The sequence below is a fragment of the Marmota monax genome, unplaced genomic scaffold (genome assembly GCF_021218885.2).
Source record: "Marmota monax isolate L192 unplaced genomic scaffold, Marmota_monax_Labrador192_F-V1.1 WCK01_AAM20220418_F8-fsc00004, whole genome shotgun sequence".
NCBI classification, from domain to species: Eukaryota; Metazoa; Chordata; class Mammalia; order Rodentia; family Sciuridae; genus Marmota; species Marmota monax.
The window spans coordinates 24,721,532-24,745,582 of NW_026692881.1; the positions used below are offsets into that span (position 1 = coordinate 24,721,532).

The 24,051-nt window shown below is 40.6% G+C and overlaps 1 protein-coding gene across 8 annotated transcripts in view; it reads right to left on the minus strand.

Moving 5' to 3' along the window:
* Xpnpep1 (X-prolyl aminopeptidase 1) overlaps nucleotides 1-24,051 on the minus strand; it is a 59,849-nt gene that overhangs the window by 27,245 nt on the left and 8,553 nt on the right. For 6 of the 8 annotated variants that reach the window (XM_058581292.1, XM_046450246.2, XM_046450249.2 and 3 more), the window contains one exon: nucleotides 20,065-20,189. The exons of 1 other annotated variant lie outside the window; for it this stretch is intronic. In XM_058581292.1, coding sequence (XP_058437275.1) covers nucleotides 20,065-20,189 — 125 coding nt within the window. Of the gene's footprint in view, nucleotides 1-20,064; nucleotides 20,190-20,983; nucleotides 21,103-24,051 lie in introns of all 8 variants that reach the window. One more of the 8 variants, XM_046450248.2, reaches the window with a different exon arrangement.

The following is a 24,051-nucleotide window of genomic DNA, read 5'->3' on the forward strand; positions in this document are numbered from 1 at the left end:
AACATTTTTGCTCAGGGGCACAGTTCTTCAGGAAGCCAGCCCCCTCGGCTGGATAAGTCTGAGAGTGGGGACAGGCAACCCAGAGGGTTTATCCAGACTTCCCATCAGAAAGGCAGGGGAAGGATTTCTCTGAAGGGACGTAGAATTAACACCAGATGCACAGTTCAGTTTGGGATTCAGACAAGGTCTGAGGCAAGAACCAGACATGACCTAAGTGGTCAACATGCCAGGAAGACACGGCCGAAGAGGCTGGCCGCAGCCTCACCTCCACACCAACAGACTACACAGAACCCAGGCAAGCATGGGGCCTGGGTCTCCATTCTTCCCCAGCCATAAAGCTGGCAGTGTGTGGGACATTCTTCCCAGAGCACTGCAAAGGGCCTATGGCATGCTCAGAAAAAGACACAAAGAAACATAGCTGGTGGCACTTCTCCAAAATTTCTCACTTCTATCTCTGATAACAGGACTCAGTCCAAACCTCCATCATCTCTACCTGAATCACTGCCCTTATAATACGTTTTTTACACACAAAGGGAGTCTTTCAGAAATACACACACACATACACATTTACATGAGATCATATTAGCATCTTCCCTAAAACCCTCTAATGGCTTCCTAGCACATTTAAGATATAGTCCAATCCCTGGCCTGGTCCCCAAGGCACCACTGGATCTGGCCCTATTTTTCTTGGGGACTCTCACTCCCTTTCACAATGCTCCAACCACCCCAGCCTCCTTTCAGTTCTCTCCACATCCTGAACTCCGAGATGCTTCAAGGCCTTTGTCTATGCTCTTTCCTGTTTCTATAAAGAGCCCTCTCTTTGATCATGGCATGGCCAGCTCCTTCTCACTTTATATTTCAGATCCACTGTCACCAACTCAGAGACACCTGCCTGAACTACCCAGCTAATGTAGCCACCTGGCCACTTTGAACTCTCTGTATAGAACATTTTCTAGATTTTTCTCCTCTTAGTTAAGAATTTACATTTTTACTGTATTATTCCTCCCATAATATAAGCTCCATGACATCACAGTGGTTGTCACTGTGCCTATACACAGTACAGATGACATGTTGTAGGTCCTCAAACCATACTTAACAGAATAAATGAACAAGAGGAGGAAAGCTGAATCTTTTCACTCTGGCCAGTTAAAACCTTAACCATCTCTGTGAAGATGGAAGAAGGAGTCATGAGCCAAGGAGTAAAGGTCACCCCTAGGAGCTGGAAAAAGCAGAGAAGTGGGTCCTCCTCTGGAGCGTCAGAAGCAATGCAGCCCTAGTGACCACTGTAGACTTCAGACCCCCTAGAAATATGAAGGAACAAATTTACACTGTTTTAAGCATTACATTTGTGGTACTTGATTATGGCAGTGGCAGAAAACTAATAACAGGGGAAAGATCTGAAGGGATTATAACTGGAATTTCAAACTCCAATACCTCAGGCATGTAAGCCAAACAAGTCAAGCAAGACAAGAGGTGTCTTTTCTAAAGAGAGAAGCCCTTACTCGGCTCTCATTCTTGTCTTGCTGGGACTCAGGTCACATGTCGTCAACCTTCAATATTTCAGAAGAAGGCAGAAGTATATGTGTTCATGAGAAATCACCCAAGTTTTAAACGCTGGCATCTAATTCAAACATCATAAATAAAACACAGCTAAATAAAGCACATCTATAAACTACTGGGAAGGAAAAAAGAAAAAGCCATAGTCCTCTCTCAAAATCTGGCTCAAACACATGGTCTTCCACGAAGCTTTCTAACCAACTCCAGCTTTCAGAGACCTCCCACATCTCTGAATTTTACAGGACCATCCAAGTGGTATTTATCCACATTGTGCCTTGAATGATAACAATACTTGATAAAACACTTGCTAAATCGGCTGAACACCTGTTAGTTGCCGATAACTATATATTCATTTCCTCTCATTCTAACCCACAGCAGCTCTGGAAGGATCCACCCTTCTACCTACCCATGAAAAGAAAAAAAAAAAAAAAAGAAGAAGAAGGAGAAGCAACAGCCCAGAGGAGAAAATTACTTACTTCCCCAAGGAACCCCCACTGTAAATGGCAGGGTCAGGATCCAACTTCCGGTCCAACTAATAAAAGTCCCCACCCAAGTGTAGCTCAGTGGTAAAGCACTTGCCTAGCATGCACCAAGCTCTGGGTTGGATCCCCAGCACAATTAAAAAAAAAAAAAAACAAGTTCCCATCCATGCTAGGTGTCAAGTCACCTCTTCTAATCTCAGAGGTTGTGTACATCTACTTTCACAATTAGATTATAAACTCCCATGGAACAAGGAATACAAATCATGTTTCACACTTGCCTCTACAGTCATCAACCATGCAATATCGCCTACAACCAGGAATCAGACCCACATTCAAGCTTGGCTCTCAGTTTATGAGCTGGGCATATGTTGGGTTCAACTTGCCCATGTATAAAATGAGGAAGATGAGAATGCCCACAGCAAAGGGGTAAGGTGTGATGTAAGCAGTGAGCACACGCTCAGCACTGATGGACTGTAGCATATATTACTCTGCATCAGGCAATGAGCTAGACTCCGTAGGAAACATAATGAAATATCTTCTTAGAGCAGACAATCTGGCCAGCAAAATAAGAGAGTTATTGCATGAAATGTCAGCAGTAATGCACAGCCACATAAACTATGCTGAATAGGCAATACAAAATTTGCTACAGTTTTCAGGGCCGGGGTTGTGGATCAGTGGTAGAATTCTTGCCTAGCATGCATAAGGCACTAGGTTTGATCCCTGGCACCACATAAAAATAAAAACAAATAAAATAAAGGTATTGTGTCCATCTACACCTAAAAATATATATTTTTTAAAAATTTGCTACAGTTTTAAGGATATAGACATTTGCCTTAAATCCATCAGGACAAGCTCAGAGGTTTGACCCAGGCCACCATGGACAGGTGAGGAAGAGCAAGAGAACAATGTGGAGAGAAGGAAAGGTGTGAGAAGGCTAAGAAGCAAGAGGCAAGGTCTGGGGGAGGCTGGCGATAAATGCTGGGTTCACAAAATCTCACTATTCCAATAACTTACGAAAATGGGGGAAGAAAGCACACAAACGTACAGAAATAACCTCTCCAAAATCTGTGATGACTCTCCGACCTTAAGGATCCATGGAAAGAGAGAGAATCACTGGGATTCTTTATTCTTATATAGGGGACACACAAGGGGAGGTTCCATGGAACATTCTATCCCAAAAAGGGCAAAGGTGTAGGATTATAAAGAAACAAGTGAGTGTAACTCAACCCCACCGGGTGACACCTACTTGTGGAGCCACGCCTCATTATCGGAGCAGAGGTAAGGCCCAAGTTATTGTGGGGCACAGTAATTGTTTACTATCTCTTGCTGAGGACTTAAGGGCATGCATTTCCAGAGCAACTCCCACAGGAGGCAGCAAGCCTGTTGAGAGCCACAGCCGAAGGGGCCCCAGCAAACTTCCAGCTGCCAGCAAACTTCCAGCTGCCGGCTGATGATTGGCTCACAGCGGCCCCAGCAACATCTAGCTGATTGGCTCCTCTGCGGTGATGCTCATTGGGCTGTTTCCCCGCCCTTTCAGACCACGGAGCTGCTCATTGGGGGACTTTTTTGGCTCCGCCCACGTGACCCAGCCAATCGGCCTCAAGAGCAGGAGTATTGTGGGAGGTGGAGAGAAGCTTGTGTGGGAGAGAGAGGCTTGTGGAAAGCCGGTGGTGGCAGTTGAGGCTCTGAGGGTTTTTCCTGAGAGGCTGTTTTGTTTGGCGTGTGTGGTTCTAAAAATAAAGTTAGTTTCTTTTGACAAGTGGCTCCTGATTGTGCCCAGCCAGACTGCGGCATTTGGTGGCTCACACGGGGAGCGACTGAGGGTAAGTGAAACTGCTCGCCCCTGAGGGCAGGGCGAGAGGATGGGTAGCCATTTTAAGATTCCTCTTTTATTTTGCTTCACTTTTGTTTTAAGTTGCCTGTCCCTGGAGATGAGTGAGACGGAAGAAAAACCGCTCACATCTGAGGAAAAACTATTTACGTCTGAGGAACAGATAGGGAGAAAGGACGGATGCACATATCAGGAGGATAGAAAGGCTATAATGACTTTTTGTTGTTCCCTTTTTATTTCATTCTGTCTCGGTTTTGTTTGGCGTCATCTTGTTGGGTTGTATTATAGTAGAAATATGGGATCAGAAATTAGTAAAAAACAAACTGAAAGAGTGTTAAGTAAATTGTTAGAGGAAGGAGGCATCTCAGTAAAATCAAGAACAGTCAGGGCATACGTTGATACAATACAAAAATGTAGCCCATGGCTTTTTAAGGAGGAGTTGTTGAATATATCACAATGGAACCATCATGGTGAAGATTTAAAAAGAATAGAAAAGAAAAGCCCAGGGACTCTGCCAGTTGGCACATTGCCATTGTGGACGTTCATATCTTGTTTGCTTAGTCCAAAGCCTTCAGTTCAGACAAAGGTAGAGGAAGGAGAAGACATATTGATTCAAGTAAAAGAGAAGTTCTCTCAAGTTAGTCAGACAGAGGAAATGATTCAAGTAAAAGAGAAGGTCTCTCAAGTTAGTCAGACAGAGGAAAAGATTCAAGTAAAAGAGAAGGCCTCTCAAGCTAGTCAGACAGAGAAAGAAAGTGTAAAACAGAAAAAGCCATCAGGGGGAAAGTTACAACAGGAGACTGCTATTAACACCTTTCTATCACCAGAGGGTGTAAGTGTCCAACCAACAGCACCACCTCTACAGGAGACTGCTACTAACACCTTTCTATCACCAGAGGACGTAAGTGTCCAACCAACAGCGCCACCTCCATATGCTGGGAGGCCCCCAACCCCCGCAGTTGATAGTTGGGATCCTGAGACAAGATCTCAAATATTAACATGCCCTGTATTTGAGGCAGGAGGGCAGCGATTTTACCAAGTTTTAAATTTCAAAACAGTGAAGCAGCTAAAAGAGGCTGTAACAACCTATGGTCCTCAAGCACCCTTCACTGTAAGCATGGTCGAATCCATTAACAACTTGAACATGACGCCAGCAGATTGGGCTAATATGTGTAAAGCTGTGCTAAATGGAGGACAATACCTGTTATGGAAGGTTGCCAATGAGGAATTTTGCAAGGAGACGGCTAGGCGAAATGCAGCAGCTGGTTATCCTCAGAGAAATCTAGATATGTTGTTAGGAAAGGGACCTTATGAGGATCAGCAGCAACAAATTGCATATGATCCTGGTGTATATGCACAAATTGCTGTAGATGCAATTAAGGCATGGAAGACTTTACAAGGACATGGAGGTTTACAAGGTCAATTATCTAAGGTAATACAAGGAGCTAATGAACCTTATGCTGAATTTGTAGATAGGCTTATTCAAACAGCTACCAGAGTTTTGGGGAATACAGAACAAGCAATGCCATTACTAAAACACCTGGCTTATGAGCAAGCGAATCGTTGGTGCAGAGATATCATTAGACCATGGAAACATGAAGATTTAAACACATATATTAAATTATGTAGAGACATTAATGAACAAGAGCAAGTCGTGGCAGCTGCAGTAAAACAGGCTTTAGATGCCAGAGACATTAATGAACAAGGGCAAATTGTGGCAGCTGCAGTAAAACAGGCTTTAGATGCCAGGCCAAGAACATGCTACAATTGTGAACAAACAGGACATTTTAAAAGGAATTGCCCCATTGGAGGAGGGTTTAACAAAACTAGGTATCAAAGGAGTAGAATACCAGGTATTTGCCCACGATGCCGTAGAGGGAGACATTGGGCTAATGAATGCCGTTCTCAAACCACCATAGAGGGTACTCCATTATCAAAAAACGAACAAGGACCAGGTGTTTATCCACGATATCGTGGAGAAAGGCATTGGGCTCCATTGCCAAAAAATGGACAGGGGGGCCCAATGCTCCGGGGCCCAAAACCACAAATATACGGAGCACTGGAGGAACCCAGCAACCCCATCAGGGTAGTGCCCAGGACACATTGTCCATCAGATCCCTCATCAGACAAACCAGAGGGAGCGCAGGGTTGGACATCTGCGCCTCCGCCAGAGCAGTACTAACTCCAGAGATGGGAGTTCAAATCATTCCCACAGGGGTGAAAGGACCTCTTCCCAAAGGAACAGTAGGCTTATTATTGGGACGCAGCTCTTCTACTCTAAAAGGACTTATGATAAGTCCTGGGGTAATTGATCCCGATTATGAAGGTGAAATAAAAATTATAGCCAGTTCTCCAAAGGGTATATCAGTAATTTCACCAGGAGATAGAATAGCACAGTTACTAATAATACCCAGCCTACATGATAAATTTTCCAGTCGTACTGTAGAAAGAGGTTCCAAGGGATTAGGCTCCACAGGTGTAGATTGGGCTATGCTTTCTTTAAATTTAGATTCTCGCCCCATGCTAAAACTAAATATTCAAGGACATGAATTTAATGGACTACTGGATACAGGTGCAGATCTTAGCATCATCTCTTGTCAAGAATGGCCAAAACATTGGCCATTACAACAAGCCACTCAAACGCTTCGAGGCCTAGGAGTGGCAACTAATCCCCATAGAAGTGCAATGGTATTAGATTGGAAGGATCCTGAAGGATGTGAAGGAACTATACAGCCATATGTATTGGATCATCTTCCCGTAAATTTATGGGGACGAGATGTCCTAGATCAATTAGGTTTGACATTAACAAATAACATCAACCAAAATGCACCCACTATTATGACTAGACAAGGTTTTAGGAAAGGAAAAAGATTAGAAAAACAAGAACAAGGTATAGCAGCACCAATACAAATAGATCAAGGAACAGACAGACATGGGTTGGATTTTCAGAAAGGGCCACTGAGACAATAAAAATTACTTGGAAATCAGAAAGACCAGTATGGGTTCCTTAGTGGCCCCTGACAAAAGAAAAGATACAAGCAGCCCATGACCTGGTCAAACAACAATTAGCGGAAGGACATATACAACCTTCTGTATCTCCCCATAATACTCCCATTTTTGTCATCAAAAAGAAATCTGGTAAATGGAGATTATTGCAAGATTTAAGAGCCATTAATAATGAGATGGTTATTATGGGACCTGCTCAATCAGGGATTCCTCAATTGTCTGCTTTGCCAAAAACCTGGTATGTTTTAGTTATAGATATTAAAGATTGTTTTTTTTTCAATTCCAATTCATCCTGAGGATAGTCCACGTTTTGCATTTACTATCCCTGCACTGAATCATGAAGGTCCTGATCAGAGATATGAACAGAAAGTACTCCCTCAAGGGATGGCTAACAGCCCAACTATGTGTCAAATTTATGTTAACAAAGTAATTCAGCCACTTAGAAATCAAAATCCTGAACTACAAATATTTCACTATATGGATGATGTATTATTAGCACACAAAGATAAAAACACATTGCTAGAATGTTATGCCACACTTACAAACTTATTAAAAAATTATAATCTAGAGATAGCAATAGATAAAGTACAATTAAATTTTCCAATTAATTATTTAGGAGTTCTATTATCCTCAACCATGGTCCGTCCACCAAAAATTCAAATACGAGTAGATCAACTCAAATCACTTAATGACTTTCAAAAGTTATTAGGAGACATAAATTGGATAAGGCCTTATCTAGGTATACCAACAGGAGAGTTGGGACCTTTATTTGATATCCTAAAAGGTCCATCAGATCCAAATTCACCCTGAATGTTAACGCCTGAAGCAAGAAAGGCATTAAAAATCATTGAAACATATATGGAAAATATGCATTTGGATAGAATTGATATAAGTTTGCCTTTATTATTTATTGTACTACCAACAAAAAATATTCCTACAGGAGTATTTTGGCAAGAAGGTCCATTATTATGGATACATTTATCTTATTCTCCTAACACTATTCTTACTAGGTATCCTGAGGCTGTAGGACAATTAATACTCAAAGGAATAAAAGCAGCAAAGGGAGTGTTTGGAATTTCTCCCAATAAAATTATTACTCCATATACTATGAATCAAATTGATGAGTTAGCTAATGAGTTAAATACTTGGGCAATAATCATGTGCAAATCTAATGTTTCTTTGATAACCACTTACCATCTAATCCTTTATTGTCTTTTTGGTCATTGCATCCTGTAATTTTTCCAAAAATGACAAGAAAAACACCTATCATGAATGCTCCAAATATATTCACTGATGGATCAAATAATGGTACAGCAGCAATAGTTACACCTGATCAAACTTTTACATTTTTAGTACCCAAACAATCAGCTCAAAAGGTAGAGCTTAATGCAGTATTACAAGCTTTTGTGATGTTTAAAGATTCTGTATTTAATTTATTTTCCGATAGTCAGTATATAGTTAACGCTATAGTATCCCTTGAAGATGCTGGTAGGATTTCCCCTTCCTCTACTGTTTTCTCTTTGCTTTCCACTATACAAAGTCTAATCTGGGACAGAAAAGATCCATTCTTTATAGGACATATCAGGGCACATACAGGATTGCCTGGAGCCCTTAGTTTGGGCAATGATTTAGCAGATAAAACTACACATGACATACATATTTTCTCTACACTAGAAGAAGCTATAAATTTTCATAAAAAGTTCCATGTCAATGCTAACACTTTACAAAAGCATTTTAAAATAACTAAGGAACAAGCTAGACAAATAATAAAACAATGTCAAAATTGTGTGACCTTTTTACCACAAGTTAATCTTGGAGTCAATCCTAGAGGATTGATACCTAACCATATTTGGCAGATGGACGTCACACACTTGCCAGAATTTGGAAAATTAAAATATTTGCATGTTACAGTTGATACTTCTTCTGGATTTTTGATGGGCTCCCTTCATGCCGGAGAAAAAACTAAAGATGTTATAGCTCATTGCTTACAAAATTTTGCCACTGTGGGTGTTCCAAAACAGTTAAAAACAGATAATGTCCCTGGTTATACTTCTACCTCTTTTAAACAATTTTGCTCAACATTTGGCATTACTCATATAACAGGAATCCCATACAATCCACAGGGACAAGGCATAGTTGAAAGAGCTCATCAAACTATTAAAATGTACTTATTAAAGCAAAAAGAAGGAATTGGGAAGGGGTATATATTCCCCAAAGATAAACTTAAAATAACCCTTTTTACTCTAAACTTTTTAAATTTGGATTCATCAGGACTTAGTGCTGCAGAAAGGCATATGTGTCCAAAAAATGTGCATAAGCCCAAGGTACTTTGGAAGGATATTCTAACAGGACAATGGAAAGGTCCTGACCCAGTAATTGTCTGGAGTCGGGGGGGTCTGTTTGTGTGTTTCCACAGGGAGAACAGCAGCCGATTTGGATTCCAGAGAGATTAACCAAGGTCCTGACCCAGTGATTGTCTGGAGTCGGGGGTCTGTTTATGTGTTTCCACAGGGAGAACAGCAGCCGATTTGGATTCCAGAAAGATTAACTAAAGCGATTTCTACAGACCAAAAAGAAGATGATTTGGCTCAAATCCATAACAACTGATATCCAAAACTCCAGTTTGGCTATTCTTACATCTGCAACAGAACCAGGATGCTTTTTTCAATATCTATTTTATTATCGCCCTTTGCCATATCATGAAGTTCTATTTTGTTTTTTGAGCTCATACAGACCTAGGTTAATGTTTTGCTGATCAGTTCTATTTTTTGACTATAGAGTTTTTAAACATTGCAATGGAGATTTCACCTGTAAAAAGTTATAAGGCCTTTACTATAATGTTATGTGTTGTATGTATTATATTATGTGTGCACACTTGTGTTTTGTGTTATATGTTTGAATGTACGTATGTCCATATATCATATATGATGAGCGCTCATGATAAAATGGATCCAAATATTTTTTTTTCACGTGATTTATATGGTTTAATTTAAATTGGGTAAACAACTGTTGAGGATTGTTTTAATATGTAAACAAAAAAGAAGGTTAACAGATCTGTTTGTTTACTTTCACCTTTCCTTTTCATTATATTTAATAATTCTCTTGAAGACAATGTAAATTGTTTAAGAAAATTGTTTTCTTTTAGTGCCTTCTGGAATGTTACATAATATTTTCTTTAGCCATTATTGCCAGAATACCTATCTTCATCCCAGTGCCAGTGAAGACAATGTAAATTGTTAAGAAAATTGTTTTCTTTTAGTGCCTTCTGTAATGTTACATAATTTTTTCTTTAGCCATTATTGCCAGAATTCCTATCCTCATCCCAGTGCTGGTGAAGAAAATGTAAATTGTTAAGAAAATTGTTTTCTTTTAGTGCCTTCTGTAATGTTACATAATTTTTTCTTTAGCCATTATTGCCAGAATTCCTATCTTCATCCCAGTGCTGGTGAAGTCAAAGATAAAACCAATCTACAGCTTCTACAATAGCCATCACTGAACTGCTTGCAGAACTTGCCTGGACACATTGTGAACTCACCTGTATGCATTGTGAACTATCTGTTGGTGCAGCGACTTGTGGTAGTGTTGGGGTATTTTTGCTGATGATGTCATTGGTGGTACAATTTTTCCAAAAGGAGCCGACAATTGGCCTGGTGTATCTTCCTCCCTTCTGCTTGTCATGATCATCCAGCTAAAATTTGGGGGCCAACAGAGGTGAGGCAAAGAACCTCACCCCCCCGCTGGTACAAAGACCTCTCCACAGGTGTGGCTGTATACTGGACCGGTAGTCAGTGACGGGTAAGATCCAATTGCAATGGTACCAAAGGATCATATGTACTATTGGACAACCTAAGGCAGGCACGGTCCCTAAGCCACATACTTGTTGTTTAAACAGAGAGGGGGAGATGTTGAGAGCCACAGCCGAAGGGGCCCCAGCAAACTTCCAGCTGCCGGCTGATGATTGGCTCACAGCGGCCCCAGCAACATCTAGCTGATTGGCTCCTCTGCGGTGATGCTCATTGGGCTGTTTCCCTGCCCTTTCAGACCACGGAGCTGCTCATTGGGGGACTTTTTTGGCTCCGCCCATGTGACCCAGCCAATCGGCCTCAAGAGCAGGAGGATTGTGGGAGGTGGAGAGAAGCTTGTGTGGGAGAGAGAGGCTTGTGGAAAGCTGGTGGTGGCAGTTGAGGCTCTGAGGGTTTTTCCTGAGAGGCTGTTTTGTTTGGCGTGTGTGGTTCTAAAAATAAAGTTAGTTTCTTTTGACAAGTGGCTCCTGATTGTGCCCAGCCAGACTGCGGCATTAGCCTACTGGCCTAACAGGGCAGGAAGTTCAAGGAAGCAGGAGAGATTTCTGGCAAGGCCGTCTGAAGACAAGGTCAAAGACTTCAACCCTTACCCTAAGCTTGAACTTTATCCTGCAAGTTCTAGACAGACACTTGAAGACGAGAGCTGGGATTTAAAAAGAGTGGTCACCATGGCCACATGCATATGGAACAGGGCAAGGAAGACTGATGGCTGAGTGATGACTGAGGTTACCAGAGCACGTACTGGGATGACACCTTCCCCTCCCTGACCCTCCACTCCCATACGCCTAGCACATGCCTCAAACATAGGAGGTTCTCAATGAAAACAAAACTGAATAAATAAATGTTGACTGTCCACAGGAAGTACCAGAGTGTAAATTGTGAATGAAGACATGGATTCCTTGTGCCCAGATATTTAGATAACTCCCAGTCTTTGGAAATTTCTTATTCTCTCCTAAATGGAACCAAGTCGAGGTATGTGGTGAAAACAAATAGTTGTCCAAAGATTCATATTCCTACCTTAGTGTAGAAGAGTCACTGAAAAGTGTCTGCCCAACCAGGACTTCATTTCCTAGGCCCTTTTGTATCTAGGCGATGTCATGTAACCAGGTCTTACCGATAGAATGTGTATGGGAAGTGATGTCTGGGTCAGGACACTTAAATATGAGTGTTCCCTCTCCATACTCCTTTCTGGGGTAGGGGTGAATAGGATGGAAAGAGCCTGGATCCTACCCAGGAAATCCACTCTTGTACTTGAAGATAAAAGCCTTCACAGTATCAAGCCACTGACACTTTAAGATGGGTTACAACTGCTGGCATTACCCTAGTTCACACAGTTGCCAAAATCACTACCCCTCCTAGGAAAAAGCTTCTTAAAGTACAAAACAAACAAACCAGGAAGCTGGAGGAACAGAAAAGCCTTCAAAGAGTTTAGGAAAATCTGATTTGTATCTTCCAGAAGAAGGAACCATAAACACAGTGAAATATATTGGCAGAGTCTCTGACAAATATGACCCTTTTATAAGCCAAGCCCAAGAATTTAATATGGATCCTTTCAGATGGGGAGGATGAGGAACTGGGATTTCTAAAAGGAAGTACTTACACAGCTCTGGGCCCAACCAATGATTCTCCTGATTTGGAGCCAATGGTGCCCACAAATCCCAATGTTTCACTTAAGACACTACATGAAAGCCTCCAGATTACCAGAGAAAAAGGACAAGTCCTCACTGTAAAAGTCCCCTTGGGCCTAAATTCATTATACCACAACCTTTGTTCTGAGTTTTAAAAAAAGAAATCCTCAGAGGGGTAGAGGACAGAGAGCAGCAGACCACTGGAGTGCCAAGTCCTTGAGTAATTGTGCAACTGGGGTACGTTTCTCTGTAGTAGGGAACAGTGTGTGGGTGTGTGTATTTGTGTTTTGGAAAATACACAAAGGATAGAATTCAAGATTCCCCTTCACTTCTCCAACACCCTCCCTTCCCCACCCAAAAAGAGAAATTCCATCAACCCTGAATCAAGCCTGAAATGAAACAATGAGGAGCAAGAGTCACAGAGAACAGAGCCTCTCTATTGCTGAAGAGGCTGCTGTGCAGGTCACACACAAAGCCAACCCTTCCTTCTTGTTCTCACAGTCTTGGCAAGGACCCAGAGACCCACTTAATAGAGTCACCCCAACGATGCCCCTGCTCTCCACAGGAACTGAAACAAAGCCTATTTCTTTTTATTGATGGCACCACAAATACCCTGGGCCCCAAAATTCCCAATCCTCTCTGCCTCCTGCATATGAAGCCCACATGTAATCCAGGTTCTACTACTTCTCTTCCCAGTTCCTCTTCTCTGCTCTGCTCCTAATGCTGGACCCAAGTCCAGGCCCTCTTTTCCCAGATTCTGGGATCCTGCAATGGCCTCTGAACATGTTTCTCAATTCCCAGTGTGTGCCTTCTCCAATCCATATTACATATGCTCCTGCTGATCTTGTCACCCTCATTTCAAAGGCCCTCAGTGGGTCCCTACTCCCACAAACCCAAACTCCTGTCTGGGAGCCAAGGCCACCCATGGCTGGACAGGTCCCTCTATGGCTTTCTTCACATTTGTCATTATGCCTGTTCCCCTGGTCTCAAAGATTTTTCATGGTATATCTTCTATGCCTATCTCTCTCTCCATACATCCAAATTCTACCTCTTCACATTCCAATTTAAATGGTACTTCCCCCATGAAGCCTTCTTTGACCCTGGCTGGCTTAAAATATTCTCTCTCACCTATGAATGCCTTCTACACTTTATATAAACCTATGCTGTCCATTACAGCAGCCACCAGTCACATGCAGCTACTGAGCACTTGAAATGTAGCTGATATGATTGAAAAACAGAATATTTCATTTTAATTAATTGAAATAAAACTGATACTCAAGATTAAATTACTGAAAAATTTTTTTTTAATTTTTATTTATTTTTATGTGGTGCTGAGAATTGAACCCAGTGCTTCAAGCGTGCCAGGCAAAAGCTCTACCACTGAGCCACGACCTACTGGAAAATCTTTAGGTATGTTTAGAACAACTTGGGTGTGTGGGTCTATTTTTTCAACTATAAATTTAATGAATAAATTTAACTATTAATTTTAATACAGATCAAAAATTTATGTTGAAAATTACATATCCAAATTGAGATGACTTTAAATGTAAAATACCATACTTGAAAACTCAGTATGAAAAAAAATAAATATAAACTGTCCTATTCTAATTTTTATATTAATATGTCAAAATTATAATATTTTGGACATACTAGGGTAAATAAAATATATTATTAATTTGATTTCACTGTTTCTTTTACTTTGATGTTGTTATAAAAAGATTTAAAATTACATAAATGGCTCATATATTTCTACTGGACAGTGCTGATTGAGTTCTTTCCTATGACATTTGCCAGTTTCCAACTGTGTTAGCATTTTTAACTGTGACTTATCTACTCTGTGATCTTCTTAAGGGAAATCTCATTCATTTCTATAATAGAAATAATAATAATAAGGTATTATTATATAAGACAACTCATTAGGAGACGGACAAGCTTTAAGCATCTGCATCTATTAATCCCAAGTTAATTTAGTCCTATGAGGTAGGTACTATCATTATCCCCCCCACCTTTTACAGGTAGAGAGACCCAGAGAGTTCAACATAATCATTAAAAGTGTGAAGTAATTTGCTCAATGTCAAGCAACTAGGAAGTGGCAACTCTGAACCCAAATAGATTGCTAACCTCCTGCCTCAGCATGTGCCCAGCAGCAGGCGCTGACAAGGCAGACAGAAGAGATACACAAATTTCCCCATATATGCAGGACAGAGAGCTAAGCTACAGAAAGGCCAGTTAGAGATTAGAAAAGAAAAACAGGGTGGCGAAAATGGGAGAACAGCCAGAGTACAGAATGTAAGTTTGTGAAGTCTAAACAGTAACTTCTGCACTAAGTGACAATTACTACCAAGCAAGCTTGACTTTATTTTCAGAATGCTGCTGGAAAGACATGTTTGTCTGGGATTAGAGCCTCGTTCTCCTCATCTAAGGAAAAGCCATTTTTTTTATGGCTTTAAAACTAATTCTATATTCCAGGATCATTAGTAGGAGATAAAGAGCTGAGGGGAGCCTGGAACAGCCCCTGTGGTTTGGCCAGCCTCACTGCAGTTCCCATCAGGCCACACCTAATGTCAGACACAGAAAATGTTTTACATTCCCATAAAACAAGTAATCCAATTAAAAACAGGATAAAGAACTAAACACATACTTCTCAAAAGAAGACATACAGATGGCCAACAAGTTGAAAAATGTTCAACATCTAATCATCAGGAAAATGCAAGTCAAAACCACAATGAGCTATCACCTCACTCCAGTTAAAATAGCTATTATCCAAAAGACAAAAAAAAAAAAAAGCTGATGAGAATGAAGAGAAAGGGGAAGAAAGGGGAACTCTCATACCTGCTGGTAGAAATTTAAATTAGTGCAGATGGTATGGAGATCCCTTAAAAAAAAAAAAACGAAAACGAAAAATAGAACCACCATATGATCCATCAATTTCACTACTGGGTATATATCTAAAGAAGAGGAAATCATTATACCAAAAAGATATTTATAGCCAGACATCTGGCACAGACCTGTAATTCCAGCAACCTGGGAGGCTGAAGCAGGAGGATCACAGATTTGAGGTCAGCCTCAGCACTTAGCAAGATCCTGTCTCAAAAAAAAAAAAAATTCAAAAGAAAAAAAAAAAAGTCTGGAAATGTACCTCAGTGGGTAAAGCACCCCAGGTTCAATCCTCAATCAAAATGAAAAAAAAAAAAAAAGATACTTGCACTCCCATGGTTATTGCAGCACTATTTACAACAGCTATAGTATGGAATCAACCCAGATGCCTACCAGTAGATAAACGGATAAAGAAAATGTTATCTATACATAATGGAATATTATAGACATAAAGAAGAATGAAATTTCATCCTCTGTAGCAGCACAGATGGAATTGTAGGTCACTAATGTTAAGTGAAATAAGCCAGACACAGAGCAATACATGTGTTCACTCATTTGTGGGACTATAAAGTCAATCCCATAGAAGAGTGGAATGGAATAGTGGTCACTAGAGACTGGGGGTGGGGGATAGAAAGAACTTCAGTAAGGAGCAACAATCAGTTACAGAGGATGAATTCATTCTGGTTTTCTATAGAACAGTAGGGTAACTAATGGTTAAAACAATCTATGACGGATTCCAAAGTGACTAGAAGAATATGAAATTCCCAACACATAATGTTTGAAGAAATGGAAATGCTTATTACCCTTATTATTATCAAATTACCATAATGTAACCCATAAAGATATACAAATAGCCTGTCTCAATTTTAAAAAAGACCAAAAAGAAAAAAGAACAAAAAAACCCTCACTCCATCAGGTTTTTATTCAAAAACCAGTTTCATAATGACCAAAAAAAAAAGCTGCTAGGGAACAGTACCCAGGACTAAGAACGTCAAGATAAACTTGGCTTAGCTTGGTTACAAGAATGTTCCTGACTAGTAAACACACAGATTGCACAGATCGTATCCTAACCCCAGGCAAAATGAAACTGAAACACAAAAATGACAAAACCTCTGAACAGCCCCTTAACCAGAAGCCTTCAGCCTTTCGTTTAGTGGCCCTCGCAGGTCAATCTTCCCACACAATTAGGCCTCCCCTATTTTATTAGGTTCACAAATAATTAAAAGTTATCAAGAGTCTTTATCTGGGACTCCATGACAGACTGTGAAACTCCTTTCAGAAGAGATCCCCAATTTCAAACAGCGCCAGGGATGTCCAGAACATCCCCAAACAACTGCTACATGACGAGCTCTGCAGCAGCCGCACCATTCTGCCCAGTCCTGAGGCAGGACGGCTGAGGTCAAACCAGCCTTGGCAAACAGCCCAACGCGTGAAGGCAGAAAATGCACAACACCACTGGCATACTCCAGAGAATTCATGGGCCTCTGGTTCCAAGTGCAAAGGCCAATGCCTAGGACTGATGGGAGACAGCAAAGAGCCCAAGCATAAGGAAAAAGAAATTCCTAGAAGGGAAAGCCAAGGTCTGCCCTTCTTAAATGGTGATGTGCCCAGCTCAGCCTATTTACTCATTCATTCCTTGGTGAAGATGAAAATGTGGTGAATCTTGACTATCTCTTCTAGTGAACACAGATGGATGGAAGGATTCTGTTACGAAACCCAATTCTAGAATCCAAACCTAAAATTCCCCAGGCTAGCCTTACCTCCCCTCTGCCTACTAAAGCTAGTAACATTATCATACCAGCTCTATGGCTTCCTCACAGGCCACCAACCCTCTTTCTAGTTTGATCATCTACTTTTCCAATACATGACTAGGCTCAAAAGCCAGTATTCCCTCAACATTCCTCAGGCTTGCTCAGCACCCCCCTCTCATCTACCTCTACATCGTCAGTGGCCTCTCCTCTCCACGCATGGATCTCTCCATCCTCTCACTTCAAGAAGCAAGTTCTAATCCATCATGGCATGAAAAGTGCTACTGTGGAATCACAAAAGTATTTCATGAGACACTAGAATATCCCCCTCCACACCTGAGATGACTACCGGAATTCCATAATCATTTAAGTCTGGGGAAATGCTGAATATTTTACCCTCTTCTTAGAGTTATTTATGCAATGTATATCAACATATGAAAGGTCCTGAGAAGTCCTGCAGTTAAGAAATAAGTCAAATAAGTTGGACGTAATGGTTCATGTCTGTAATACCAGCTACTCAGAAGGCTGGGGTGGAAACATTACAGGTTCAAGATTAGCCTGGGCAAGTTAATGAAATTCTGTCTCAAAATAAAATAAAATAAAGCACTGAGGATGTGGATCAGTGGTAGAGCACTTGCCTAGCATGTGTGAGGTCCTGGGTTCAATTAAAAAAAATTTTTTTTTAACTTTAAGTTATCACCTCACTCCTGTCAGTCACTGTCATATGCAGATAAACCTTGAGAGTATTGTGCTAAGTGAAATAAGCTAGTCACAAAAAGACAAATATTGCATGAGTCTGGTTATATGAAGTATCTGAAGTAGACAACTCTTAGAAATAGAAAGTAGAATGGTGGTTACCAGGGGTAGGGAGGAGAGGGAGAACAGGGATTTGTCAATTAAAAGGTCTAGAGTTTTGGTTTTGCAAGATGAAAAAACTTCTAGTGTACTATTGCATAACAATGTATGTATACATTAACACTACAGTAATATACCTTTTTTAATGGTTACCATGGTGAATTTCAAGTTATGTATTTACTACAATAAAAGAAATGTTCAGTTCATTGCACTATTGCAGAACATCTTACAAGACACAACAGGAATGCTGTCAAACACGGTTTGGTGAACACTTCTAAATATCAAGGTATCCTAATCTTTAGGTTGTTGTCTCATTCAATCTCATTCAATTGCTCTGTTTATTCAGTTCAGATTTTCACTTGCTCCTGAGGCCAGGAAATTCCAGGTCTCCAGGCAAGGGTTTAATATTGAGGCTGCCCCAAGTTAACACAAGTCTGACCCTGTCACAGCCGTATGAGCCAGGACATTGGGGAAGGCAGAAAGGAGGTCAGCCAGACTGGATGTCTTTTGAGATCTTTGCTCAGCTGACCATAATACCCTTACCTGCCTCAGCTACCCGCTCCAATCAAGTAGACCCCCACCTCTTATATTTGTTCCACATGGTATCTCTCTCTTAAATACACACATGCAAAGAAATCAGAACAAAGGGTTTATGCCCATCATGTTCTCATTAGGGACTCTAGATTTGGGATTAAGGTTCTAGCTCAATCTGGTATCTTAAAAGTAAGAGAAAAAGATATACAAACCAGAGTTGTCTAGTTTATACCACCTGTCCTGCTGGCCAGAAAAACAGATGTGCACTAAGAGTCAAATCCTCCACCCAGTTCTTGCTCAGAGTCAGCTAGGTTCCTATCCTCAGGACCAGACACCTACAAGAGGCCCTGGCAAGCATACTCCAGGCCCAGCCACACACACACACACACACACACACACACACACACACACACACGGCCTCAAGTGTTGCCAATTCAGTGTTTCCGCCCCTAAGCCCTCACAAGGCATTCCATTTCTCAAGGTGCCTCAAGGCAGTTTCTGTTATCTGCACAGGAATCCTAAAACACCAGGCTTATTTTTCATTATTACTTTTTACTCCCCTGGGTTCTAGTTGGAGAAACTTACCACACTGTATCTGGCAAGCGCTTGAAGCTTCCTGTTTCTCTGCCTTTGTTCCTATTAATCCTCCTACCTAGAATTCTTTCACTCCACCTCACCCCCAATTCTATTTATCCAAACTCCACCCATCAGTCAAGGTCTAGGGGTGTAGCTCAAATGCCTCTCTTGCTTTGTGAATCTCTTCATCAAAATTCCAAGGCCCACTGTCCAAATTTTCTTGATAGCATTTACCACGTTCTTCCTTGCAATACAGATACATGTGTATACAACGTAACTCCATTACTAAACTGAAGTCTAGAGACCAGGAGTAATTGTCACCTTTGTAACATGTATAATACCTAAGGTAGTGCCTTGCACATAAGCAAAGGCTGGAAAAAATACTTAGATGAGGGGCTGGAGTTGTGGCTCAGAGGAACAGCACTTGCCTAGCATGGGAGAAGCACTGGGTTCGATCCTCAGCACCACATAAAAATAAAGATATTGTGTCCACCTATAACTAAAAAAAAATTATTAAGAAAAAAAATACTTAGGGGCTGGGGTTGTGGCTCAGTGGCAGAGCGCTCACCTAGCATGTGCGAGGCCCTGGGTTCAATCCTCAGCACCACAATAAAATAAACAAATAAAGATATTGTGTCCAGCAACAACTAAAAAATAAATAATTAAAAAAATATTTAAATGACTCTAAGGAAGAAGAGGACTTTGTATATTTTTCCATCTCTCACTAAAAACTATAACCACAGTGAGGGAAGGAATTCAATCTTAAATTCATCTTCATAACCCAACATTACCATGATCATGATACTTCCATGATAACCTGCTACCTGTCCTTCAGGGAAGACAATTCTGCTAGGGGCAGGGCATGACAGAAGAGATGGGTGGACTGTATCAGTAACAGAAAGGTCCAAGACTTCCACCACTTAATTTGTCCATTTATTCTTTCACAGTTTATTGAAAGCTGGCTAAATTCACTGAAAACAAAGAAAAGAGGGTGAAATCCATGAGTATTCAGCAAGACCCTACTGGACACATGTCCCTACATCAAGCTCTAGAGGACGTGCTTGGTTGTGAGTTAACAAATGAAATTCTACAAATACCTTAGAGTTGGGCAAAAGACACAAAAGGGAAGACTGATGTGTTCTGTCCCCACCCACTGCCACTCTGTACCTGGTGGGCATCCCCCGACGGGATAATATAGGCCTGGATTGGTTCCGTCACATACTCCAAATTCCTCATGGCTTGTCTCAGCTGCCGAAGCAGCTCTGAAGTCACCTTTGGAGCCATTCTGCAACCTGCAATGATGGAGAATTGGTTCCAAAACCAGCCTGCACCCTGCAATTCAGTGACTGGTTCAAAGCAAGCCATCGGGCCTGCCATGTTCTGCCCCTCCCCAGGAGCATCTTCTGCTGACCCCACCACCAGAACAAGCCCAAAGCTGCCAGAAACACTAATGGGTACAGATTCTAAACACATTCAAATGGTAATTATGTGGCAAGAAAGTTTTAGCTACTAATACTCATTTCCAAATTGGCTACCTTTTTCACTTTTAGTACTTTATTCTAAGGAGATAAGCAACTACACAAAAATATGTGTTGATGTCTATTTATGAAAGTAAAAAATAAATGGGAAAAACACAATTGGTTAAACTTAAACACATACAACAGTTCACTAAGCAACCATTAAAAATTACACAAAACTAGAAAAATACTATATAGATCTACATTTCACTTGGAAAGATGGCTAGACAACACTGGTGAGTGATTAAAAAACAAATTTTAAAGAATACCTATAGATTATTCTTATTTAAAATTATATATGTATATATGCATAGAGGAGTTTCTAGGAGAGTCGCCCAAGTGTTAAGAGTAGTTACTTTGGGGTAAGTTTAGAATGATTATCATTTTTTCTTCTGATGTTTTTCTGCTTCTTAAATTTGAGTGCTTTAAAAGAAGTTGCTTTATAAACCTTTTTTTTTTTTTAGTCAACTAACAAACCATAGATTTAGAGTAGAAAGCCCAGTCCACCAGGAATCAAGCCTTAAGTGCAGGCTGGGGATATAGAGTGGCAAAGTTCTTACTGAGCATACCTGAAGCCCTGGGTTCAAAACAGTCTTCAAGTCTTCTGCTCTAGGGATGACCAGCTACCAACCAGCTGTGCAAAACTCAGGGAGAAGAGGACCAGGGCCTCAGTGCTGTGTTCTCCTCTCTAAAGCATGGTGGGATAGATTAGACTCAAGGTTTCAAACTGAGCCCCAAGAAGTCTCAGGGGCCCAGAGGAGCCTATCAGCCCAACAAAATCAGAGCTAGAGTCACCAGCTCTAGAAAACACAAAATATGAATAGAAAAATAAAAGTCATTAAAAAGAAATAAGGACATTGACTGTGGTCCCACTAGAAATTCTGAAGCTTTTACAAATATGTGAGTATCAAAATCAAAAGAACACTGCTTCCAATGAATACTGCACACAGAAACTCCATTTCTATGTGATGAAAGCACAGATGACAGAAATGACTGAGCTGGATCTTCAAAAAGACCCTCTCTCAACAAATACAGGTAACAGTTAACAATTCTTAAACATTATAGTGGTAGTTTCATGTAACAAAATGACCTTGCAAGTACCCACACAGACCAGGGATCATGCACATTTTACTACATCCCATAGGTTACTAACAAAAAACTATACAACTCAAAATAGAATAATGAGTTTTTCCAATTCTTTTTTTAATAGACCTTATACAGGTTCACAGCAAAATTAAGCACAGAGTTCCCACGTGACAAATGCCCTAACCTGCAAACAGCCTCTCCCACTACCAGCATTCCCCCATCAGACTGGCACATTTTTAACAATCAGTGAACCTACAAAGACACATCACCCAAAGTCCACAGCTTACTCTTCCGTTCACTCTTGGTGTTGTACATTCTATGAGTTTTGACAAATACATAACGATACATCCAACATTATGGTACCATACAAAGTATTACCACTGTAAAAATCCTGTGCTCAACCTATTTATTCATCCCTCCCTCTTCTCTAGCCCTTGGCGATAACTGATCTTTCTGTCTCCATAGCTTTGTGTTTTCTAGAATGTCATATAGTCAGAATCATACGATAGGTAGCTGACTGTGACCTCATAAGATTGCCAGCGTTTGAAAATTTGACTCTGTTCTCTATAAGGAGCTTCAAAATAGATTTATCATATTTTCAAACTACATTTCTGAGCAAGATAACATTTTTTAAAAAGGGTCAAACAAAAATGCTTCCTTTAAAACAGTGGTTCAACCTTGACTGCACATGAAAACCACCTGGGGGACTTCTGATTTAATTGATCTGGAGTGAGTGCATCCTTGGCATCTGGAATTTTAATTTTATCAGCAAGTGTCTGATAAAGAGTCCAATATAGTTTCTTTCAAGATCATTAATTTCCTTATGTAATTTGGCTTCTAATTCAGGCACATTCTAACTTCAGGATTTTTTTTTTTTTTTTTTTTTTTGCACCAGGGATTGAACCCAGAGGCACTTAACCACTGAGCAACATCCCAAGCCCTTTTTTATATTTTATTTAGAGACAAGGTCTCACTGAGTTGCTTAGTACCTTCTAAGTTGCTGAGGCTGGCTTTGAACTCCTGATCTCCTGCCTCATGACTGCATTCCTCCTCTGGATTGGCATACTAGGCCTTCTCAGATTCAGCAGCAGCCTTGTCTCATTCCACCACAGTGCATATTTACTTCCTCCAAAGTGTTACTTGTCTTCATCACCACTCTCAACACTCCCCCTCTTTCTTCTTTCCTATCCCTTCAAGCCCAACACATTTGGTTGGTGTCCTGGGTCAAAGGCAACCACTTCTTTGTCACCTGTGTCAGACCCAATGAGAGAACTCCCAATAACACAATTGACAGTGAGGATATGGTTAGGGGCTCTTGTGGCAAGAGTAAATGTAGAGAGGACATCAACGAGCAATGGCTAAAGTCATGGGCCACAGCAGCAGGAACAGCTACCAGTCAGGTGAGTATAATAGGCAACTGCGGTTGGGGCGGCTATAGCCATAAAACAACAGGGCCTTGAAAGGGATTGAATGGGGGAAGAAGCCAGAGCTAAGGAAAGGACAAGACATCACAATTATAAACCTCAGCCATTAAGGTAGCAGCAGTCAAAAAGGCAGCAAAGATGGAGGAGGTAAGACTAGTGTTGTAGCTCAGTGGTAAAGTGCTTACCTAGCAAGTATGAGGCACTGGGTTCAATCCTCAGCACCACAAAAAAATAAAGAAAGAAAGATATTGTGTTCATCTACAACTAAAAAAAATTAATAAAAAATAAAAGTATTGTGTACATCTACAATTAAAAATATTTTTTAAAAAAGATGGAGGAGGTAAAAGTCATAGGGTAATTTTTATGAGGATTAAATTAGTTACTCTATGTGAAGCACTTAAGAGTACCTGGTACAAAATAAATGTTACATCAGTATTTACAATCATTAGAGCTAAATACACAACTAACTATAAATGCAATGTGATAATGGTATAGCAGGTTTGCATACTGCTTCTCCCTGAAGCAGAAACCTTGTCATTTCTGTATCCATGTATCCAACTCAGCATCTAACACACCTAAACTCACCCCAAGAGGGCTAAAAGAGTGTCACAACTTTGTGTCTATGATCTTTTCAAAACCAATATAACAAATGGTAATAAATCTTCAGTGAAAGAAGAAAGCTAGGAACTTAGAAGATACTGTATTATAACATCTGCTCATTCCATATTCTCTTATTTTTCAGAAATGTTAGAAGCAGCCAAGAGCTAAGTGTACAGGGAAGTAGAAAGCCAAGAGCAACAGGCCTAATCCATGATGTAACATTAGCCCATACACTGCCAGGTATTTTTAAATTGTAACTTAAAGAGAGTGACTCATGGAAAGGTCTCTTGTGCGTGTGGCTCTGCTTTTAGAAATAAGCTCCCAAATCTTCAGTTTTTATCACGAACACAACTCTTCACTGCTTTCACATGACAGCCCTCCATATTTACCTCCCTGGGTGCTAGGAGAATTAAACATGATAATGTGTGTGAAAGTACATACTAATACAGCAATGCATTCATTGCTGAAGCTCAAGAACTATTTGAACCTGGACTGAAGCACCATCTGGGATTCCCACCCTTCTTGTT